This window comes from Drosophila grimshawi, unplaced genomic scaffold (genome assembly GCF_018153295.1).
Source record: "Drosophila grimshawi isolate 15287-2541.00 unplaced genomic scaffold, ASM1815329v1 contig_1377, whole genome shotgun sequence".
NCBI classification, from domain to species: domain Eukaryota; kingdom Metazoa; phylum Arthropoda; class Insecta; order Diptera; family Drosophilidae; genus Drosophila; species Drosophila grimshawi.
In genome coordinates, this window is record NW_025062900.1 from 1,100,809 (window position 1) to 1,119,614 (window position 18,806).

Genomic DNA, 18,806 nt, shown 5'->3' on the forward strand with positions numbered 1-18,806 from the left:
TAGTTACAACAATATATATTCTTGTTTAAAGACATTGAAATCTAGATAGAAATTGTGTTTTTGATTTCATTTTAAGCATCCAATGATGAAGACTCTAGTTTTGTCTAATTGTTGTCTTAAATTTATAGCAATATATATTTTGAACAGGATTCCTTTAACTATGCTTGTACAGATTTGGCTACTTAAGTACATGCATATCTTTAATGTTTAGGATATATTCAATATTTCTCTTCTTATTTTCTTATAACAATTTTGAGCATCTTTTTCTTAGCCTGCATTAAAAGCCCGAAAGGAACAACGATCTGATAGAGACTTAATGCCTGCTTCCACTATCAACATTTCTTAGAAAATTATGGCAATGAATAACATAAAATTAATAGGCTTATTTTAAGATATAATTATACTTTAATTGACTTTATATATGTTTAATAATTGCGAATAGTTTAATGCCGAAGGCAACATAGAAATGAAATCGATTTTTTTAATTTTTCAATTTCTTTGTTATTCATTTGGGTGTTCATAGTCTGTCTTATATTTTAAGTAACTTTTTCTTATTGATTTCGCAAAGAGAAATAGAAATAATATAATAATTAATGTGGGAAATGTGGTTCATAGTGGAAACAGGCAAGAACTCTACACCCTTTACCCCACTAATAAACTTTGTCTGAAATATGGAATACATATATATGTTTATACCTTATGTACAATGGCTAAGCGCAGCTACTGCTTCAGTTGATTAATTTGCGCACGGCATATGCGGCGTATACGTAATGTGGGTTTTTTATTTTCTATGCAAGTCGAAGAAATATTTACACGGAACCCCTAAGTTTGTGGGATGTCACCGAGCAGTCGCCATATATCTTCGTTAATTGTTATCTGGCGGCTAATTGGGCCAACTGGCAGTGGTCATGTTGGCAGCAGCTGCTGCTCCTGCTTGTGGCCATCGTTGTTGTGGTGGGCGTGACTGGCTTAACACCCAAAGAGGCGCTGGCAACATTACACAGAAATGCTATTAAGACGGGCAACGCGTACAGCGAAATGCGTGCAATGGATTTGTGGCCTAATATCCTCGACCAGCCCATGGATGCGGACAAACTAAAGCTGGAGGATGCTGCTGCTGCTGCCGCAGCGGCGGCGGCGGCTGCAGATGTTGCGGCCGCAGGACGACGACTCTTCTTCAGCTGCTTGTCTGCGTTATGAATAGAGGAGGAGGGAGAGAGAGAGAGAGAGAAAGAGAAAGTGGCAGGTATTTGTTGCATCTTCGACAACTGTTGCGCTGATTTATGATTGATGTTGCGTTGACTCACCTTCCAGTGATTTGTCCTGATTCGTTCGCACCGTCTCCCTGGACTCCAAGACGGGTATGCGCTGATGTTTATCACTCTCCACACTCTCCTCGTTGCTCTGCCAATACACCGACGAGATTTTCGCGACACACTGCAAATGAGAGTAACATTCGTTAAAATCTTCCCCTCCTCCGCTCTGCAGCTGTTAACGGCCTCATGAAATCTGTGCCGGACACTAAGTGCAACAATAGCTGTAGCTGTGGCAGGGGCTGGTTGCGGGGGCACAGTATTTGTCTGAGCGTTGACGGCGCACTAAAAGTTTTATGCTTTCATTAACTGACACACGCGCTGAGCTGATAACCCAAAATGACTCTCATATGGAAATGGACGACACGGTCGGAGTGACCAGAGCGGCCCACGATACGTACACTCCGAAAATGAAAAGTGCACCAAATATTCAAAAAAAAAGTTCCGGTCTTTAGCATAAAATTTATTACTGTGCAAAAAAAAAATGCTGTTTGTCTGTAGAAGACAACTAAAAATCAAACCCTGGGAATTTAGACAAATTATTTATAAATTATAGATGTTTATAGAAAGAGAAGCTGTCCTCTTTGAATTACACTATCTGTGTCAAAAGTGTATTAATTTTCAGTCTGATTATTTTTCTCGAGTGTACGTAGTTGTTGCCCAGTAGCGAATTTGTCGGTCGCCTCATAAAAGTTGTGCATGAAATTTTTGTGGCCTTTACGACAGACACACACAGCCATACACACACACACACACAGCAACACATACACACACAGCCACACACCACTGCTGTCAGATAGTAATCAACATGCGCTGTCATGTAATGTTGTCGCAAATTGAATCAAAACGTTCATTCCGGCCATGGAATCCAGCTCCAGCTCCAGCTGCTACAGCTACAGATACAGCTACAAATACAGCTACAGCTACAGCTCCAACGAACTGAGCTCTAGCCAACGTCCAATGGCCAATGTAATGCATCAATTTCAGGGGCCATAATCAGCTTAAGACCGATCCGATGCTGGGCAGGCAGCAAAACTCACCTTCAGCTTCATGTCGCCGTGCTTGAAATGTCATCCGCGCACCCGAAACTCCAGACCCAGTCGGGCCACTTCGAGTCCCTCACGGCCAACGACGAGCGGCTCGTAGGGGCGGAGCAGGGAGCGGTTCGCATGCAAACCGTTAATCAGCCAGCTGAGATGGCAAACGGGCTTCGATGGCGCCGATGTGCAATTGACGCGAACCACATCGCCAATTTGATAGCGAGGCTGACCGCCAGTGATTTGTGGTCCATGCTTCGGCGTTACTGCAACGAGAAATAAGTCCAACACACACACAGAAACACATAGAAACAGGGAGTGTGTGTGTGAGTGTTGGCCACGTGGATTAGCCATTATAAAGAGAAAAGATATTCGAGTGTAGACCATAACTTATAACCGCATCATGTACACAATTGACCAGCTTAATTAAATAGTGCTAGAAAATCTGAAATCATGCCAAAAAAATAATTGATTGTCAAAATCGGGTCAGTTTTGACCAGGTTATGGCGGTTGAAAGTGTTGAGCCGTTCCCAGCAGCACTTTCTGGCTCTAAAATCTAAGCGTGGAAATCTGTCTGAATTGTGATTTCAACTCTAAATATAGTTTTGATCTGGAAGCTGAATTTTTTAAAATCTCTCAATTTTAAAGAAAGTTTTGAACCACTTTTTGAGGTAAGGATTTTAACATGGAAATCGAGATAAAAATGCATTCAAAGCTTTTAAAATAGTTCTGATCTACTTTATTATTCTAGAGATCAAGGAGTAATCAACAAGACATGGTTATTGAAAATATATAAATTTTTGTCCAAGTGGTGGCGTTTAAACAATTTTTCAAATGCAGAAGCTATTCGAGTTAAATTCAACTAAACTAATTTTCAATCTGGAGATGCTTTGTCATGATTATATATTTTAGATTTTGGAGATGCTTTGTCATGATTATATATTTTAGATTTTTACTTTTATTAATTAACTTTGGCAGATTTTTAATTATGAAGTCAAGGACTTCATACTGCGTTAATTAATATTTCACAGTTTAAATGTATGCAATTAAATTTCCTTTCAGCTAAACAGAAGACAACAATTTTACTAAATTTGGGCATTTTTGTGGGTTCACTTTTCCAATAGCAAACAACAATTGGCAACAATGTTGTTGATTGTTATTGTTGTTGGTGTGTTCATTCTTGTTGCTGTTATCGACGTGCATTGTGTCTGATTTTGACCTGGATGTTTGCCAATTGGGTCAGTCAGCCGACCAATAAACAGTTGAGTCAGCTGGCCAGTTGGCCGGCTGTTCAATTCGATTTAAGTGGAAATTTAACAATGAATCTAATTAAATTGATTGCATCACATATATATATATATATGTATATATACATATATAATTCCATTCCCGCTTTTTTTGGGTAATGAAAAATCGGCTAAATGGGTTCTTAAAGTGAATTCCCTTATCTTATGTCTGGCATAATTTCTTTAAGTACAAAGTCGATGACGTCTTTTTGTGAGAGTCGCCGTTTTCACTTCCGCTGGCATTAAAAATGATAATAATAATTTTGATTGCTCTTGTATTAATATTTGCCTCCTGCTTCCGCCCACAGCAAAATTGCTATAATAAATGCAAGGCCTTGTGCTGAGCCAAAAAAATAATAATAATAATAACTCAAATAAAAAGTGGATGAAAGAGAAAATGAGAAAAGTAAAAGACAAAAAAGCAAAAGGGAAAATTTCTGCATGCTTTGTATGAATTTTCAGTGCTCCATTATTTGTGTACTGCTTTCCACATTTTGCTTGTTTTATTTTTATTTTATTTATTTATTTTGTTCTCTTATTGTTCAGCTCTGCTCAACTGCATAAATTATTACTTTCAGTCGTTTGTTTTCTGTATGAGACGCGACTATTTTAGCTCACTACTCGCTGACATTGATTGAGCTGTTGAATACTTTTCTTCTTTATTTTTTTATTATTATAATGTGCACACTTTTACCCCTTTCTCTATAAAAAAAATGAACTCTTTTGTGTTGACCAATTGGTTATAATTGTCGACCATTTTGGTGGAGCTTACATTGTCCAACATTGTTTGTCTTCAAATATGAAACCAGTTGCTGCCCCATTGTCTGATAAACCCAAAAAAGAGTATATATTTATATATATATACATATATATATATACACAAATTTATCAGCTTGCAAAGCCTAAGCGGAAAATGTTTATTGGCCAAAAAAATTGCATATATGTGGCACATTATTATTGGAAAGCTGGCAGCTTATGATAAACTAATTAAGTGTGCAATGTTTACTTTGCTCAGTCGACAATATTTTCCGTTTATGTTTCCGTTTCTATTTTCAAATTCAATTTCCGCACCTGTACTTCAATTTAATCCGCTTTTTTTTTGTTGTTGCTGCCAGGCAGAAGCTATCAAAACCATCTGAGCTCACTAACTGGGTCAACAGTATTTTGCCTCGTCATTTAGCCGGTGCGCCAGTAATCGCATTCAATTATTTAAGCCACAGCGAACACACAGACACACACACACACACACATCAGTACAAACACTCAAATATAAGCCTGAATATACTGTCGCATTAATTTCAATATTCCGGCAATTTAAATCTGCCTTTTCTCTCTTTTGCTCTGCCATTAACAGATGATTCATTAACTTTATAGATTTTGCAAGAGTCGCTGCTGATTTGAGCCGCTTACGCCAAGTATGCGGATGGGGGGAGGGAGGGGGTAAAGGGGATATGGGAGGGGTTATAGTGATTCAGATCGCTTGGCAAACATTAAAGTCAAGCACAATTATATATGTAATTCCCCTGGCTAAAGCGGAAGCGTGCAGCTCTGATTGCAGTATACGTCCTCGAATATCTTAAATATATATATATATATATATATATATATATATATATGTATATACTTATACCCCGTTGGTTATAGGCCCAGTTAGTTAGTTAGTTAGCCTAATTATGCGATATGCACAGTTTGATAGCGAACCTCCTCTCTTCTTCCACCTGACGGAAACGAACACAAAATTGCCTGGGGACCAACAATTGAGCCCCCCAATGCTGATGTCAATGATAATCATAATGATGTTGCCCACGACAATTCTACCTGCCACTGCCACCTGTCCCTGCCCCTGCCACCTGTCCTTGCCCTAGCTCACTCTTCAGCTTACCAAAATGAACATTAGAAACAGACACTTGGCTTATTTACAACTGCACTTGGTATTCATTTGCTTGCAGCTCAGGACGGAAGAGTATTTAATGCAATAATAAAGATTAATACAATATTATTTGGATTTTCCCCTTTAAAAATGGCAGGAAGGGTATGCTGAAGTTGTGCAACAGTATGTATTAGGCAGAAGACAGAATGAAAATAACAGCTAGAGACTTTAAATTTAGGATGTTCTCATGTGCCATATATCGATAAAGTTAAGTTGAGTTAATTTAATATCGAATATCGATACAAATCGATTGCCGATAGCAATAAATGACTCAATTCTAATCTATATATAATATCCACTTAAGATCAGTAAAAACAGAGATTTTGTTAATCGAAACCCCTTTTCAAAGCAGGCCAAATCTGGTTGTAGGGCATCTCCCAGTCGAGCTTTCTCGATTAAAGCATTATTTTTATATATATTATTGTTGTTTTTTATTTATTCCAGCAGCTTAGGTTTGAATCTGATAAATTATTGCGTTGATCTCAAGGGAGTTAATTGTGTTGATGATACAAATAAAAATGAAAATGTAATTATAATTACGGGCTATGTTAATTGTATTAATATTTTCACTTTGCTTTACGGGCTATGGTAATTATATTTATATTTTCGCTTTTATTTGTATAATACAAAAAATAATTTCACTTGTTTATGCTTGGCTTTATGCTTGATTCATATAAATTTTAAATGAATTTTTCACAGTATTAAATAGTTAATTTATTTTGTATCTTACTTATTATGAAATTGTAATTTGTTTTATGACGTGGAAACATCAACATATTATTCTGATTTACAGATAGATACATTTCATTCTTAATATATATCAATTATTTATTTTTAGATATCTTGCCTGTCTTATGAAAATTCTAACTTGTTGCCTTACCTGCTTTTGTTACTTAGCTAACCAAGTGTAACTAAGTAAAAGCCCTTGACTGTTATGAATCAAATCAAAATTGTTATTCATTTCTATGTTTAAATCACAACTGAATATGTTTGAGTAAAAGTGCTCATTGGGTGCTTAAATTTTCTAGTGGTTATGGGACTTACACACAATGTGTGTATGTGTCTGTGTGTGTGCCTGTAAAACATCAAGTTTGCAATAAGTGAAGACCAGTTGAGGAGGCTGGCAAAAATGGCGAATGCGCAAATAACGAAGGGAAAGCAGCGAATACCAACTGGGATTTATTTCTGACGGCCGTTGCGGCTGTTATTAAACACGTTTATTCTAAGTTTTCCCCAAAGCACTTTTTCATATTGCGTTTTACCATATTTTCGCCATGTTTTGTTGGATTGCGCAAAAATTTCAAATTAAGTTGCAGCACAGCCAACAGCCAGCAGCCAGTCAGCCAGTCAGCAGTCAGTCCACACAGACCAAACCAAATCCAAATCCAAATCCACCTCCCAGGCTCCCAGGCTGCTTGGTTGGATTCAGGTCTGGAGCTGTAAGTGAGCAACTGAATTGCATCACGTACATGGGCAATTTGCCAGCAGAATAATACAAATACACACACACACACACACACATGTACACATAATGTATATATATGGATATACAGCTGTGCAGACATAGTCTATCTGTGTGAAGGTTGTTGAACGCTGCCCAACTGGCCAAGTGGCTGACTGCCTTGCCCTGCCACGCCTCGCCTCGCCCGCCTCGCTTGTGTGGCATGTTTAATTTTCATTTGCCTTTCTTTTCCTTTCTTTATGTGTGAGTGTGTCTTTCTCATTTTTTGGCACAGGTTTCATGCTTGAGAATTTGTAAATCGCAGCGCGAAACAATGCCAAAGCATAAACTAAATAAATGCGAAATATTTTATATATTTATTCATATACATATGCGCTTCCTACACTCGGCAAAACAAAAGGATTACAATTTGAAAAGCATTTTAATACGAAAATCGCCCTGAAAACTCAGAAAAAATGGCATTAAATTTTTAAAAATCATCTTAACATGAATAACGAGCTGAAGACTGAAAAATTTGTGGTGTTTTTAAGAAATCATTTCTAATTTCTAAATAGAAAATCTTTCCTAACGAGTAGAAATGAAGGAAATACTTACTAAAATTTGTTTTAATTAAAATTAGTGTTTATTGCTTTGGCTTTGAAACTTAAATTTATTCTAAGTTCTTTAATCGACACTATATTTTTTATATTTATTTACTCTCTTAAATAGTTGAGTATCTGAAGTAGTTAAATTATAATGTCCAATAATGTTCAAGAAGGAAACCATATTTAAGAAGAGACCCTTCATGGGCAATAAATTAACAGATAAAAGTATAAATAATATTAATAATCTGATCTTTTATAAAATTATTCCTTATAGAGAATTGTAGAGATTAATTCCCTGCTGTAGATAATAGTGAATATTGTTAGCTATAAGGGTAGGCTTTAAGGGTAGAGTCATCTAATAAAATCAGTTCGAACTTCAACTCGATTCGCTCCTTTAGTGTACTAAGTACATAATAATATAAAAAAATAAAATAATAATACATAAAAAATATAGTAAAAAGAAAATACAAATAAAGAAACTGGTAGTTTGACATATTTTCTCTCTCCAATTATGAGAAAATCGAACTTCAAAATAAGAAAAGAGAAACCCTTCTAATATTTGACTATAAACTAAGCCGAAAGTAAGGCGATTTTCTAAATTTCAGGACGCTTACTTTGCTGAGTGCATGTGTTGACTATGCGTGTGTTTTAATGTGTGTGTGTTTGTGTGTGTGTGTGTGCACTCTATAGAAGGAAACAGATTACTTTTCATCGCTTTTGTCCATGCTGAGCAATTAATCTTACTGTATACAGCACACACACACACACTCGTCCTGCCCACAGCCCTTCACTCCACTCCGTCCCCTCACTTTCCGGCTCTTTGGCCATTTGGCTCTTTCGCACACACTTACCCACAACAATCATGTCCTCGTGACCGGAAACTGTCTGGAACGAAGGCGCCTCGCCGGACACTTCGCACCGATAGCGCCCCGTCGACTGCAGGCTGACCGAGCGCAGGACAACGGCAATGTCCGTTGAATTTTGCAACTGCAAGCAAATAAAATACATAAGATAAAACAAAAATTTAACGATTATTTAAAAGAAAAAAGATAAAAAGTGAAAGGCATATTCTGTAAGCGGGTCAAGTGTTGAGCAATTGCTGCAGCTATCGAAAAGAATATTTATGCTCTCCAAAATACCATTTTATGGCCGACAAAAGAGTTGCTGATTTTGCACATTATCCAGATTTAAGACGCTATAACAATTTCAAATTTTCAATTGAGAAATAAAGCAAGTGATTTATGAATTGATTGTAAAATAAGTAAGCAAATTCAATTTCTTAACTGATAAGAGGCAAACTTGAGAAACATTCAATTAATTCTTTTAAATAAAGTGTAAAATAATTAAAATCTATTTTGAAGCCGTCAAATTAGTGGCTGACTAAAGTTTTGCCGATATTGCTCAAACTTATGCAAACTTAAAACATTCACCCAAGAAATAAACCAATTTTCTTTTTAATTAATCTTAAATTTTGTAACAGAAGCGACTAAACAACAGATTTGGGCAGACACCCATCATGTCGGACGATCATGTAGATTATATAGCTCGAGACTTTCATTAACATCATCATCAGCATCACCACCCTCATCGAGCTCTCCAACATCATCCTCATCCTCGTCGTCGTCGTCGTCATCGTCCTCCTCGAAGTCATCCTCATCTTCATCATCATCATTTAGGGATGCAGCCACCTCGACCAATTCATTTAGCTCCTTATCACTCACTGGCATCGCCGTGTCCAGTTGTTCGGGAGTGGCATCAAAGTGCTCCATGGCCGCATGCAACTTCACTTGACTCTCCAGATGCATTAGGCTATGCTGCTTGTCAATTTTACCCAGACGCATTCCCGCCTCAATAGGATTGCTTTTGGGATGTTGGACCATCATTTGGGCCATCGTATCGATAGCATCGTCCTCGTCCACGGGTGGCACACACTCCTCCAACGTTTGCAGCACCTTTGATTTCTTACGTGAGTACATTTTAACAGAGCCTCCCAAAGAAGAAATAAAAATAAAAATCAAACGCAATCGAGTCGATGTATTTCCTGAATGTCGTCTGCCTGTCTACAGCAAACACTCCTAATATTGACTCTGACGAGCAAATACTTGCCTACTACAACTACTACTACAACTGCTTCTCAGTGGAATTGTGTCCTGTGAATCAGATTAGCTGCAAAAAAAAAAAGAAGAGAAAGGGACTCTTCACACTTACCTCAACATCGACACCGGGCAGCGGAAAGACCTGTCCGGGTGGCATGTCACGTGGCACATAGCGATAGAACTCGAAGCCATCCTTGTACCACTTAACCGAGTACAAGGACTCGCCATCCAGATCGTACTTGCAGCCCAAGACGGCATCCTCGTGCCGCATAATATGCTTTGGTATGCGTATCTCAGTCATTGTCAGGCAATCCACTGCAGAAAATGAGAGAGGAGTGGCATGGATTAGTTATTTAAGGAATGATGTACACTAGTCGATTAACTAAGTTTAAAAGGCGTTGTATTTCTTCTTTATTCTTTAACCAGCTATTAGAACAATGACAACTCTGGATTCGCCTGCACTTCAGCTGCTCAATGCCAGAGGCCCATAAATAACCCACACAGCAAGTGCATAAAAGTCAAGGAAATCGAAAGAAATTTCGCTAGTCGGGGACGCAAAACAATGCGCTTTTGTTTAGCCAACACAATGCGAAGGAACCGACAGCCAACCAGCCAACCAACCAACCAACCCAGTCAACTTGAGGCGTGCGAAACGTGCTCGGGATTTCTGAATACGAATAGTCGAGCAACTTCTAGCCGGGGGTGTTGAAGAATGTGGTGGAGGGTTGGTGTGTGTGGGGGTGTGTGTTCTTTGTGGACACTCGAGACAACGAAACGAAACGAAACGAAAAGAAAAGTTGCCGACTTTTAAGCGTACAACAAAAGCCCATAGGTAGGCTTAGACAATTTGGGTCAAAGTTATGGCACGAAAATCAAGATATGAAATTAATATTGCACCAGCAGCGAAGCACTGCATAAAGGCTGATAGCAGTCGTTGTTTAATGTCAGATCAACTCGGGTTGGCTTTAAGCAAGTTTCCTTGACTAAGCTGAATATCAGTAGAAAATCTAGTTTGGGTTTTGCTTGAGCTGCTCACACGCATCGCTAAATATCCACCTATATTTACCACATTCAATTAAAGGTATTTATTTTGTTAAGCAAATTAAGTCATTAACACTCCGAAATAAATCTGATAAAAAAATCAAACTGAAATTTAGAAGATCTGCATTCTTTTTGCTCAACTTATTTTTCAGAAAGCATATTTCCAGACGGCAAGATTTTATCTTTATAGAATAGAATGTTGAAAAAATATGTCAAATTGATTAAGATTTATTTTTTATTTGTGCAACACAGAATAGATAAATTATATTTTTGTTACTCATAATAATAATAAATATTTCGGAATGCTTTTTGTTGAATAAGACTTTACGAATACATCGATTTGACCTGCATTTATTTGAGAAAAATATATTTATTATTTGTTGAAATTTTCCAGGCAATTTAAAAAATTTTAAAGGGATTCTTTTGCCTTTTCAGTTCAGAATTTTATTTTCTTGTCATCAAAGGTTAAGCACAAAGCTAGCGAATTTTAGCCAGAGTTGTCAACAAGTCTGAAAGGTTTCCGCCAGTGACGTATGCAGAGCGAACTAAGTACATGCGGGAATTGCGCGACAGAAAAGCCGAGCCAATAATGGCCAAATGAATGTCTTGGGATCAATGGGGAATTTAGCATATGGGTTATATTTAGGACAGAGCGATGACAGAATGCTATAAATAGCCGTTAATGTGGTGCGTTGGCATTTTTGGGTCTAAAAATATATGCACATTTTCATTAAGCCACAGGAAGCGGCAGCATTAAAGGCATTTGACTTTTTGTGTGCGCCGCTCGAATGAAAACCACCCGCTGAAAATGCCACCCACCCACTTTGCCTGTGGCGGCAAAATAAACAAGTACAAAGCAGCGTGCGGCGACAAAGCCAAACAGACGCCATTGAAGCGGCCAGGAACCAGAATCGGGGAAACATAACTGAAGCCAGGCCCACAGCCAGCAGGCATGAGGCATACGGCATACGGCATGGGGCACAAAGTGCTGCAAGAGTCAACTTATGCGTTCTTTGAGTGTACACTCAGAAAAAAGGAAATATACATTAAGTCACCCTAAGATAAAAATCGCCATAAAAAATAATAAAATATAATAAAATTTAGAAGTACAATCCTCAGCTTAAAAAAAAACTGAACTCTTAGAAATTTTTCTTTCTGAATAATAAGGCGAGTTTCAAAAATGTAGTTCAAACTTATTTTCTGAGTGTAGTTGCGTTTAAGAGCGGCGACTTTTGCTTTTGCTCGAGCTGCGCGATTTCTGTGTGCAGGCGGACACTTTGAGCCAAGTATTTATGGCATAAGTATGACTTAGCATTATGCACTCTCAACTACCAACTCCCGACTCTCAACTTTACATATATATTTATATATATATATAGAGTGCAAGTCAAAGAAATTGCGTAGCAAAAGGTGCACTAAAGTGTGCTTGGAACCATTCTTAAATTCCCATTCCTTATGACTGTCTTTGAAAGGACTTCAATAAGCTATGCTTTGCTTTGCTTTGCTTTGGCCTTACAGTTTACTTGCGTCGCTTTGAAAATATGTATTAATATTATGCTTGTGGCTAGTTTAAAAGTCTCGAAAGTTTTTTTCACATATGTATTTTTGATTTTAAATTGTTACAGAGCTGAAAATAAATTGTGGACGGGCAAAACACGTCAAGGCTAATGCTGTCAACAAGCTAAGAATCCTGAATATTTTTGTGCTGATCCCAAAAACAACGTTGACAAATGTCAAAGTGAGGAGAGGTTTGATGCCTAGCTATCAACGGCAAACCTGGCTAATTATTTGGCCAAAAACTGAACACCGAAAACAGCAGTGAGCAACATGGAAAGTTTTGTCATCAAACGCCGTGCTTAATTAAGAAATACCATGGCAGGAGATATATATATATAGAGAAACGAAAACTTCACCATTTGATGTCGTGAACACGCCACAGTTATGTTCTAAGCACTATTATAAAGTTGCCACAAAAGTTTACTGCCAAAAATGTTGGTTGATTTTTAAATGATTTAATTTATGGCGCAAGGTCAAATGTCAGGCTCAGGTAAAAACAAAAATGAAGTCGAACAACAAAGACGAGAGTGTTGCAACTAGTGCTGTTGCCTCATGGATGACGCAAGTGTCAAACGCAGAAATTCGGTAACAGTTATTGTTATTCTTACTGTAAATTAATCTGTATATGAAACACTGTAGACAAGTTATGAACATTGAATATGTCTTCAGACATAAACTTAAAGACATTTAAAGAATGAATTAGGATTGAATGATATGTTGAAAGTAAAAAGTTGATTAAAAATTCTTGAATTTTAGATGCTGAAATAAGCTGATGGAGAAACTGAGACCAACAAGTTTTAGCTTGTGAATATCGATGTAGTTCTGACAAATGGTTATCCTATGCTCAACTCTGAATTTATTACAACCCCCAAGCAACTTTAAAATTAAAGAAGAAGAGCTATAATTTAAAATATTACAAATTTCGCTCAAAAATATCTTGCAAGCGAAATTATACAATTTTGTCTTGTAAAGTTATATACAAAATATGAAAACCTGTACTTAGATAAATTATGGGTACATACAAGATATATTATATTTAAGACTTTACATTAATAAAACAGAAGTCAACACTTTGGATTTCTTTTAGGTTAAAAAACAGGTTCCCCCTCTAGTATTAGTAAATAATGCAAATATGAAAAGACAACGGTTTGCGATATGCAAAGATGATGAGTTAGACTGATTGGTTAGTTGATGGCGACATGGATCAGTTTGAACGGGCCTGGAGCTACTAATAAAAAAAGAAAACAGTTTTTGCCTGCAGCATCAATACGCATCAATGACATGCCCCAAGCAGGGCGGTGGAAGGGGTGTGGATTTTGGGGGTGGATTGAGACAGACGGACATGGAACGTGCTTAATCTGCAATCAGAAGCGGAAGTTTGTTTCTCAGTCTGCAACAAGAGCAGCTGCGGCAGGCCTGCTGCCATTGTCTATGCCACAGTCTGTGTCCTTGCCACGTCTCTCTGTCTGCATGCCCGACTCTCTGTCTGTCTGTCTGTCTGTCCGTGTCAGGCTCGTTTTCTTCCTTCGACAATGAGTGCGTTCTTTTTTGTCAAGCTCGTTATTGTTGTTGCTGTTGTCGTTGTTGTTGCCATTGTTGTTTGTTGCTGTCGAAAATGGAGCACGTTTCTCGCCCCTTTGCTGCATTGCAGTCGCACTTGCATTTGCATAACTGCTGCGTTGCTGCACGGGAATGGGGCAGAAACAAAACAAGAGAACTTTGTCATCGATTTGAAGCCTGCTCATAGAAATGGGCAAAGCCAGCGATTTAATTGCAGCTACAAAGTCCAAAAAGAAACTTTTCCTATATATACACACAGTATTCCATTGCATTTATGTTTGTCATTTGTCTATTTGCATTTAACAACAACAACAATAACAACAACAACAACGGCGTCTAGTTGGGCCAATTGTTAACAGACTGCTCGAAAAAAGGCATTTACAATTCGTGAAACTTGGCAAATAACTAGACATGAAAACTGGAAGAAATTTTAGGAAAAATTAGAAAAAAACGTTCTTTTTTATTTTCTTAGAAGTATTTTCCATTATTAAAACAAAAATTTCTGAAAATTTATTTGTAATCTTACAAAAATAATGTTTATTTATAATATAATCATGAATGAAAAAACTCCATGAAAATTAGTCATATTTCAGTTAGATGTCTTGTCTGATTAATTTCAATACTAAGTTAATTTGCTTAGTTGTGTTGATTATGTCATAATAATAATTATATTAAAGAGATAGAGAGAGAGAGAGAGAGAGAGAGAGAGAAGGAACGGAAAAAGAGGTTCCACTCATGTCAATACCATGTTCAGCATGATTGAACTATAACGTTTTGTTTCCTATATTTAGATTCAGGCAGGTCATCAAAAGGTGAAAGTGCACAAAATGAATACAAATTATGATAATAAGCTGAACAAGAATGTGAAATTTGTTGGAAAATAAATCAAAGCAGCTGTGACAATGTACAAACTATGATTGTCAAATGCAACAATTGCTATTTTCTTTAATTAGGATATCAATTAAAGCAGGCAAACACTCACACACACACACACACACACATACGCCTACACACATAAACAGCTGTAATAATATAATTAAAATTAGTTTCGGCTTGTAAACTGCCTGTTGGCAAAAACTCCAAACACACACAACGAGGCTTATTTATAACAATAACCATAATCGATTAATTCAATTAAATTGAAAACATTAATTTTGCCAGCCATGATTAATTACACCACCAGTCAGATACACCACACACACCACCCACACACTCACACCTCAAAATTGATATGCAGCTGTGTAAATTATTCTTGTAGACTTGAAAATATGTGAGAAAAGTGTTAATTAATTTGCCTAAATGCTACTAAGTGATTCAATTAATTTATAACAATATTTGCTGAATGTCGTCTTTTAATCAGCTGCTGCATTAATACACCCCCGTACATAATTCTATGGACACCTCTTCATTTTTTTTGTATTACCTGGCAGTTGGCAGTCTGCGTGTTGGTTAACATTAGTGGCATGTAGGGCGGCCAATAAATATGTGCTTCCCTTTTGGCCATTTTGATTACATTTCGAGCCACGTTTACTTAATTTCATTATTGCTGCTCACTTTCCTTTCTCTATATAAATATTTCTTTCTTTTTTTTGTTCATTGGATATTTTTTGTTTCGCTTGGAAAATGCGTACGTGACCTCGTAATAACAGTAAGCAAGATTTTTATCTATAATTCAGTGGACGCGCTTTCCGAGCCAATTAAGTGAACAACAACAACAGCAACAGCAACAACAACAACGATAACAATAATAACAATAATAACAACTACCGCCCCTTGCTGTAATAATAATCATTTTCATTTTCAGTCTTTTGCAGCCTGTCTAGACGACGTTGTATTTGTCAATTATTACTTGCCCCCGACTCGTATTTGATCAAATTATTTGCTTAAAAGAAAAATGCTGTTTTCTCTCTGCTTTTTTAACTGTGAATACTAAGCAGAGGCAGCAGCAAAAAACATATTCACTCCGTCAACTTGTCTCAGTTCCAAACTAAAGAAATTGTACAAAAAAACGAGGAAAACAAGTGATAATGATGGAAAGTTCAACACTGTTAGTTCATTAATTAAATGCGTGCAAGTTTTGGCAAGGAACTCGTCAACGCAACTAACTAACAAGCACTCTTCTTTAATTAATTAATGCAACATCCACAAATAACTGGCAGATGCTTATGAAGTGTGAAAATTGTTAATAAAGTTGCGCATAGCATAAAACACGTATACGCACTGTATGCCGACTAGAGTAGTAAAAAAGCAGTTAGTAATTATATATATTATTTAATTTGCTGCATATGAGTAAAACTTTCCCAAGCTACTCAATAATCACAACAACTGTGTCAAGGATACGAAAATGAACTGCTGCTGAAATTCTCTGACAAATTTTTGTCAACAAACTTAAATGAACTTAAACTATCTTTTCTTATGCTTATCTTTTGCAGCTGTACAAGCGTCTAGACTGATTATTTTATGATTATATTTATTTAGGAGAGCTCTCATCAGTTGTCGATTTAGTTTTTAAGCTAAGCCTTAAGCTAGTATTTTAAGCAATAACATCAGTTTGAAATAAAACTCAGCTGGTGCAACACACTTCAGATATTATAATATTTTGTAAGCCTTTCTACTATTCTTAGCCTTCTTTGAATTCGTCTTCTTTGTTCTTGCTGTCAGTATACAACTATTTCTTTAGCTTCAGCAAATATAAAACAACAATAATAATTAAATATATAAAAATACATTATCTATTTTGTATTTATAAATTTGAGCCACTATTTATTTAGCTTCAGCAAATAGCAGCCAACAATAATAATTATAAATAAGATAGTATTAATCTAGACTAAGCCTATATCTCGTATCTGTCTTACTATTATAGCAATGATATTTAACAACTATTTATATAGCTGCAGAAAATACAAATCCCCGCCATAAATTAAGTCGCAGCAGCACAAAGGATGTCAGTTAATTCTGTTTATATTTTTCAAGTAGTTCAAGTTTGATGAACTTAATTAAAAATAAGTAAAGCAAAAGTTCAGATTAATGCGTCAAGGCTGAAGGCTGAAGGCTGAAGCGAAGTTCGTGAAGAGGGTTAAACATGCCACAAAGTTTATCGTTTCGCCAATGTCTACCACAGATTTGCGATTTCTCGAACATTTTGCCAATGGATTCCAAAACCGGATTGCTTTGATTCTGCAACAGTCGCTGACTTTCTCTCTCTCCCCCTCTCCCTATCTCTTTCTCTCGAAACTGTCAAAGTTCCTGTTTTGGGCAGAGAATAACTCGACACGGCCTTAAATCGATTAAGTGGTCGTAAGCAAAATATATCCAGAGTGTCGGTATGTCGGTGTGTTGGTGTTTTGGTATGTGCCACACACAGGGGCGCCAAAATTGTGGCAGCCGTGGTGTCTGCCAACTAATATTGTTGGCTAAAATATTTGCACGCCCTCCCCCACCCACAAAACCAATAAGGGGAGGGCTGCTTTTGGGGGAGGGTCGACAAAAAGTAAAACTTCTTTGGCCAATTTTTGTGGGTCTCGTTCGTCGCTTTTGGCCAAAGTTGCTAATAAATTAAATAAACATTCTCAACGTTGCACGCCTGATACCGTTACTACCAGTTACCCCTTCCCCTTCTCACGCTTAAAAAATACACTTAGAAAAATATTAGAAAAAATGTGATTTTGTTCTTGCAAAAATTCTCCATAAAAAAAGCAACTGCAAATTTTAAAAAATCACAAGCACAAATTTTAGAAATAAACTTTCTGAACAACATGGTGACTAACCATAGACGGCCAAAGTGTGGCAATTTACTAAAATTTTGGGTTGTTTATTTTGTATGAGTGTACTACTCACCAGTGCTGGGCAGTAGGATTGCCAGAGTTGCCAGTGTTGTCAGCAGCAGGCTGCATAAGGATGCCGTGTGGCAAGTGGTGCAGCAACAGCAGCAGCCGTCGCTCAGTTGCAGGCAGGGGCCACAGCGTCGTCGTCTATGCAAAGTTGCACCCATTTTGTTGCATTAATGTGTTGCCACTACTTTTTCCCCTCCTCTCTGCTCGCCCCTCTTCTCTCTCTCTCTCTCACTCTTTCCCTCTGCTCCTCTTTTGGTTGCTTGCAACACTTTTTCTTGGACAAGTTTTGCTTGCGTTGCTTTGGTAAACTTTAATTTTTCAATTTGTTGCGGTATTTTTTGGCTTATTTTTCTTCGTTCCAGCCACAGTTTGGGATTGTTATTTGTTGTTTTTTCTCTTTTTTGCTGTTTCTTTCTCCTTTGACTGCTTTTACTGCTGTTTGCTTTGCGTTTTACTTTTTTGTTGCTGTTGTTGTTGTTTGCTTTTTTTGTCTCATTTGCTCAATGCAATAAATTTCGCCTTGACCGCCAACGAGGGAACGCGTCATCCGCCAATGGCTCCAAGTTCTTTTGCTCCACTTGCTCCTGCTTTTTCTGCTCCTCTCGCTACTCTTGCTCCTTCTGCTCCTCTTACCTCTCCTGCTGCTATGGCTCTTCTTGCTCCTGCTCCTCTTGCACCTCCTCCTTGTTTTAGTTTGTGGCCTGCGTTTTGTCGTTTGCTATTTATTTTTATTTTCCATGCGCTCCTTTTGCTATTTGCTCTTCTTATTATGCGCTACACACGCACACACACACACACAAAACACACAGACAGTCGCACACACACACACACCTTGAGTGTAAAAGTATTCACAGTTACACACAAACACACAGACACATTTACATGTGTCCCTGGCCGTGTTTGTTCAGCAATTTGTGTTTGTCTATTTGCACGCGTTTGTTTCTGCTTCTTTTTCCATTACAGTTTGCCTTCCTTCTGCTGCTGCTGCTGCTTCTTCTTCTTCTTCTTGCTCTTCTTCTTCTTGTTAATGCTGTTGTTGGCTGATCCTGCTGCTCGCTTAACGCGTGCACGAAATTAATTCAAACATCAGCAATACGACAGTTTTCC

The 18,806-nt window shown here is 37.4% G+C and overlaps 2 protein-coding genes across 2 annotated transcripts; both read right to left on the reverse strand.

Moving 5' to 3' along the window:
- Positions 1-395: 395 nt before the first annotated feature.
- LOC6562550 lies at positions 396-18,072 on the reverse strand. Its single transcript, XM_032736610.2, is given in 6 exon segments — positions 396-1,189; positions 1,308-1,437; positions 2,354-2,616; positions 8,464-8,599; positions 9,821-10,023; positions 17,704-18,072. Coding segments are annotated over 6 exon segments (1,203 nt in total). The 5' UTR covers positions 17,858-18,072; the 3' UTR covers positions 396-872.
- Positions 9,051-9,638, reverse strand: LOC116805335 (nucleolar transcription factor 1-B). Its single transcript, XM_032736611.2, has one exon. It carries the CDS (start codon positions 9,586-9,588, stop codon positions 9,127-9,129), a length of 462 nt encoding a protein of 153 aa, XP_032592502.1. The 5' UTR covers positions 9,589-9,638; the 3' UTR covers positions 9,051-9,126.
- Positions 18,073-18,806: the final 734 nt, after the last annotated feature.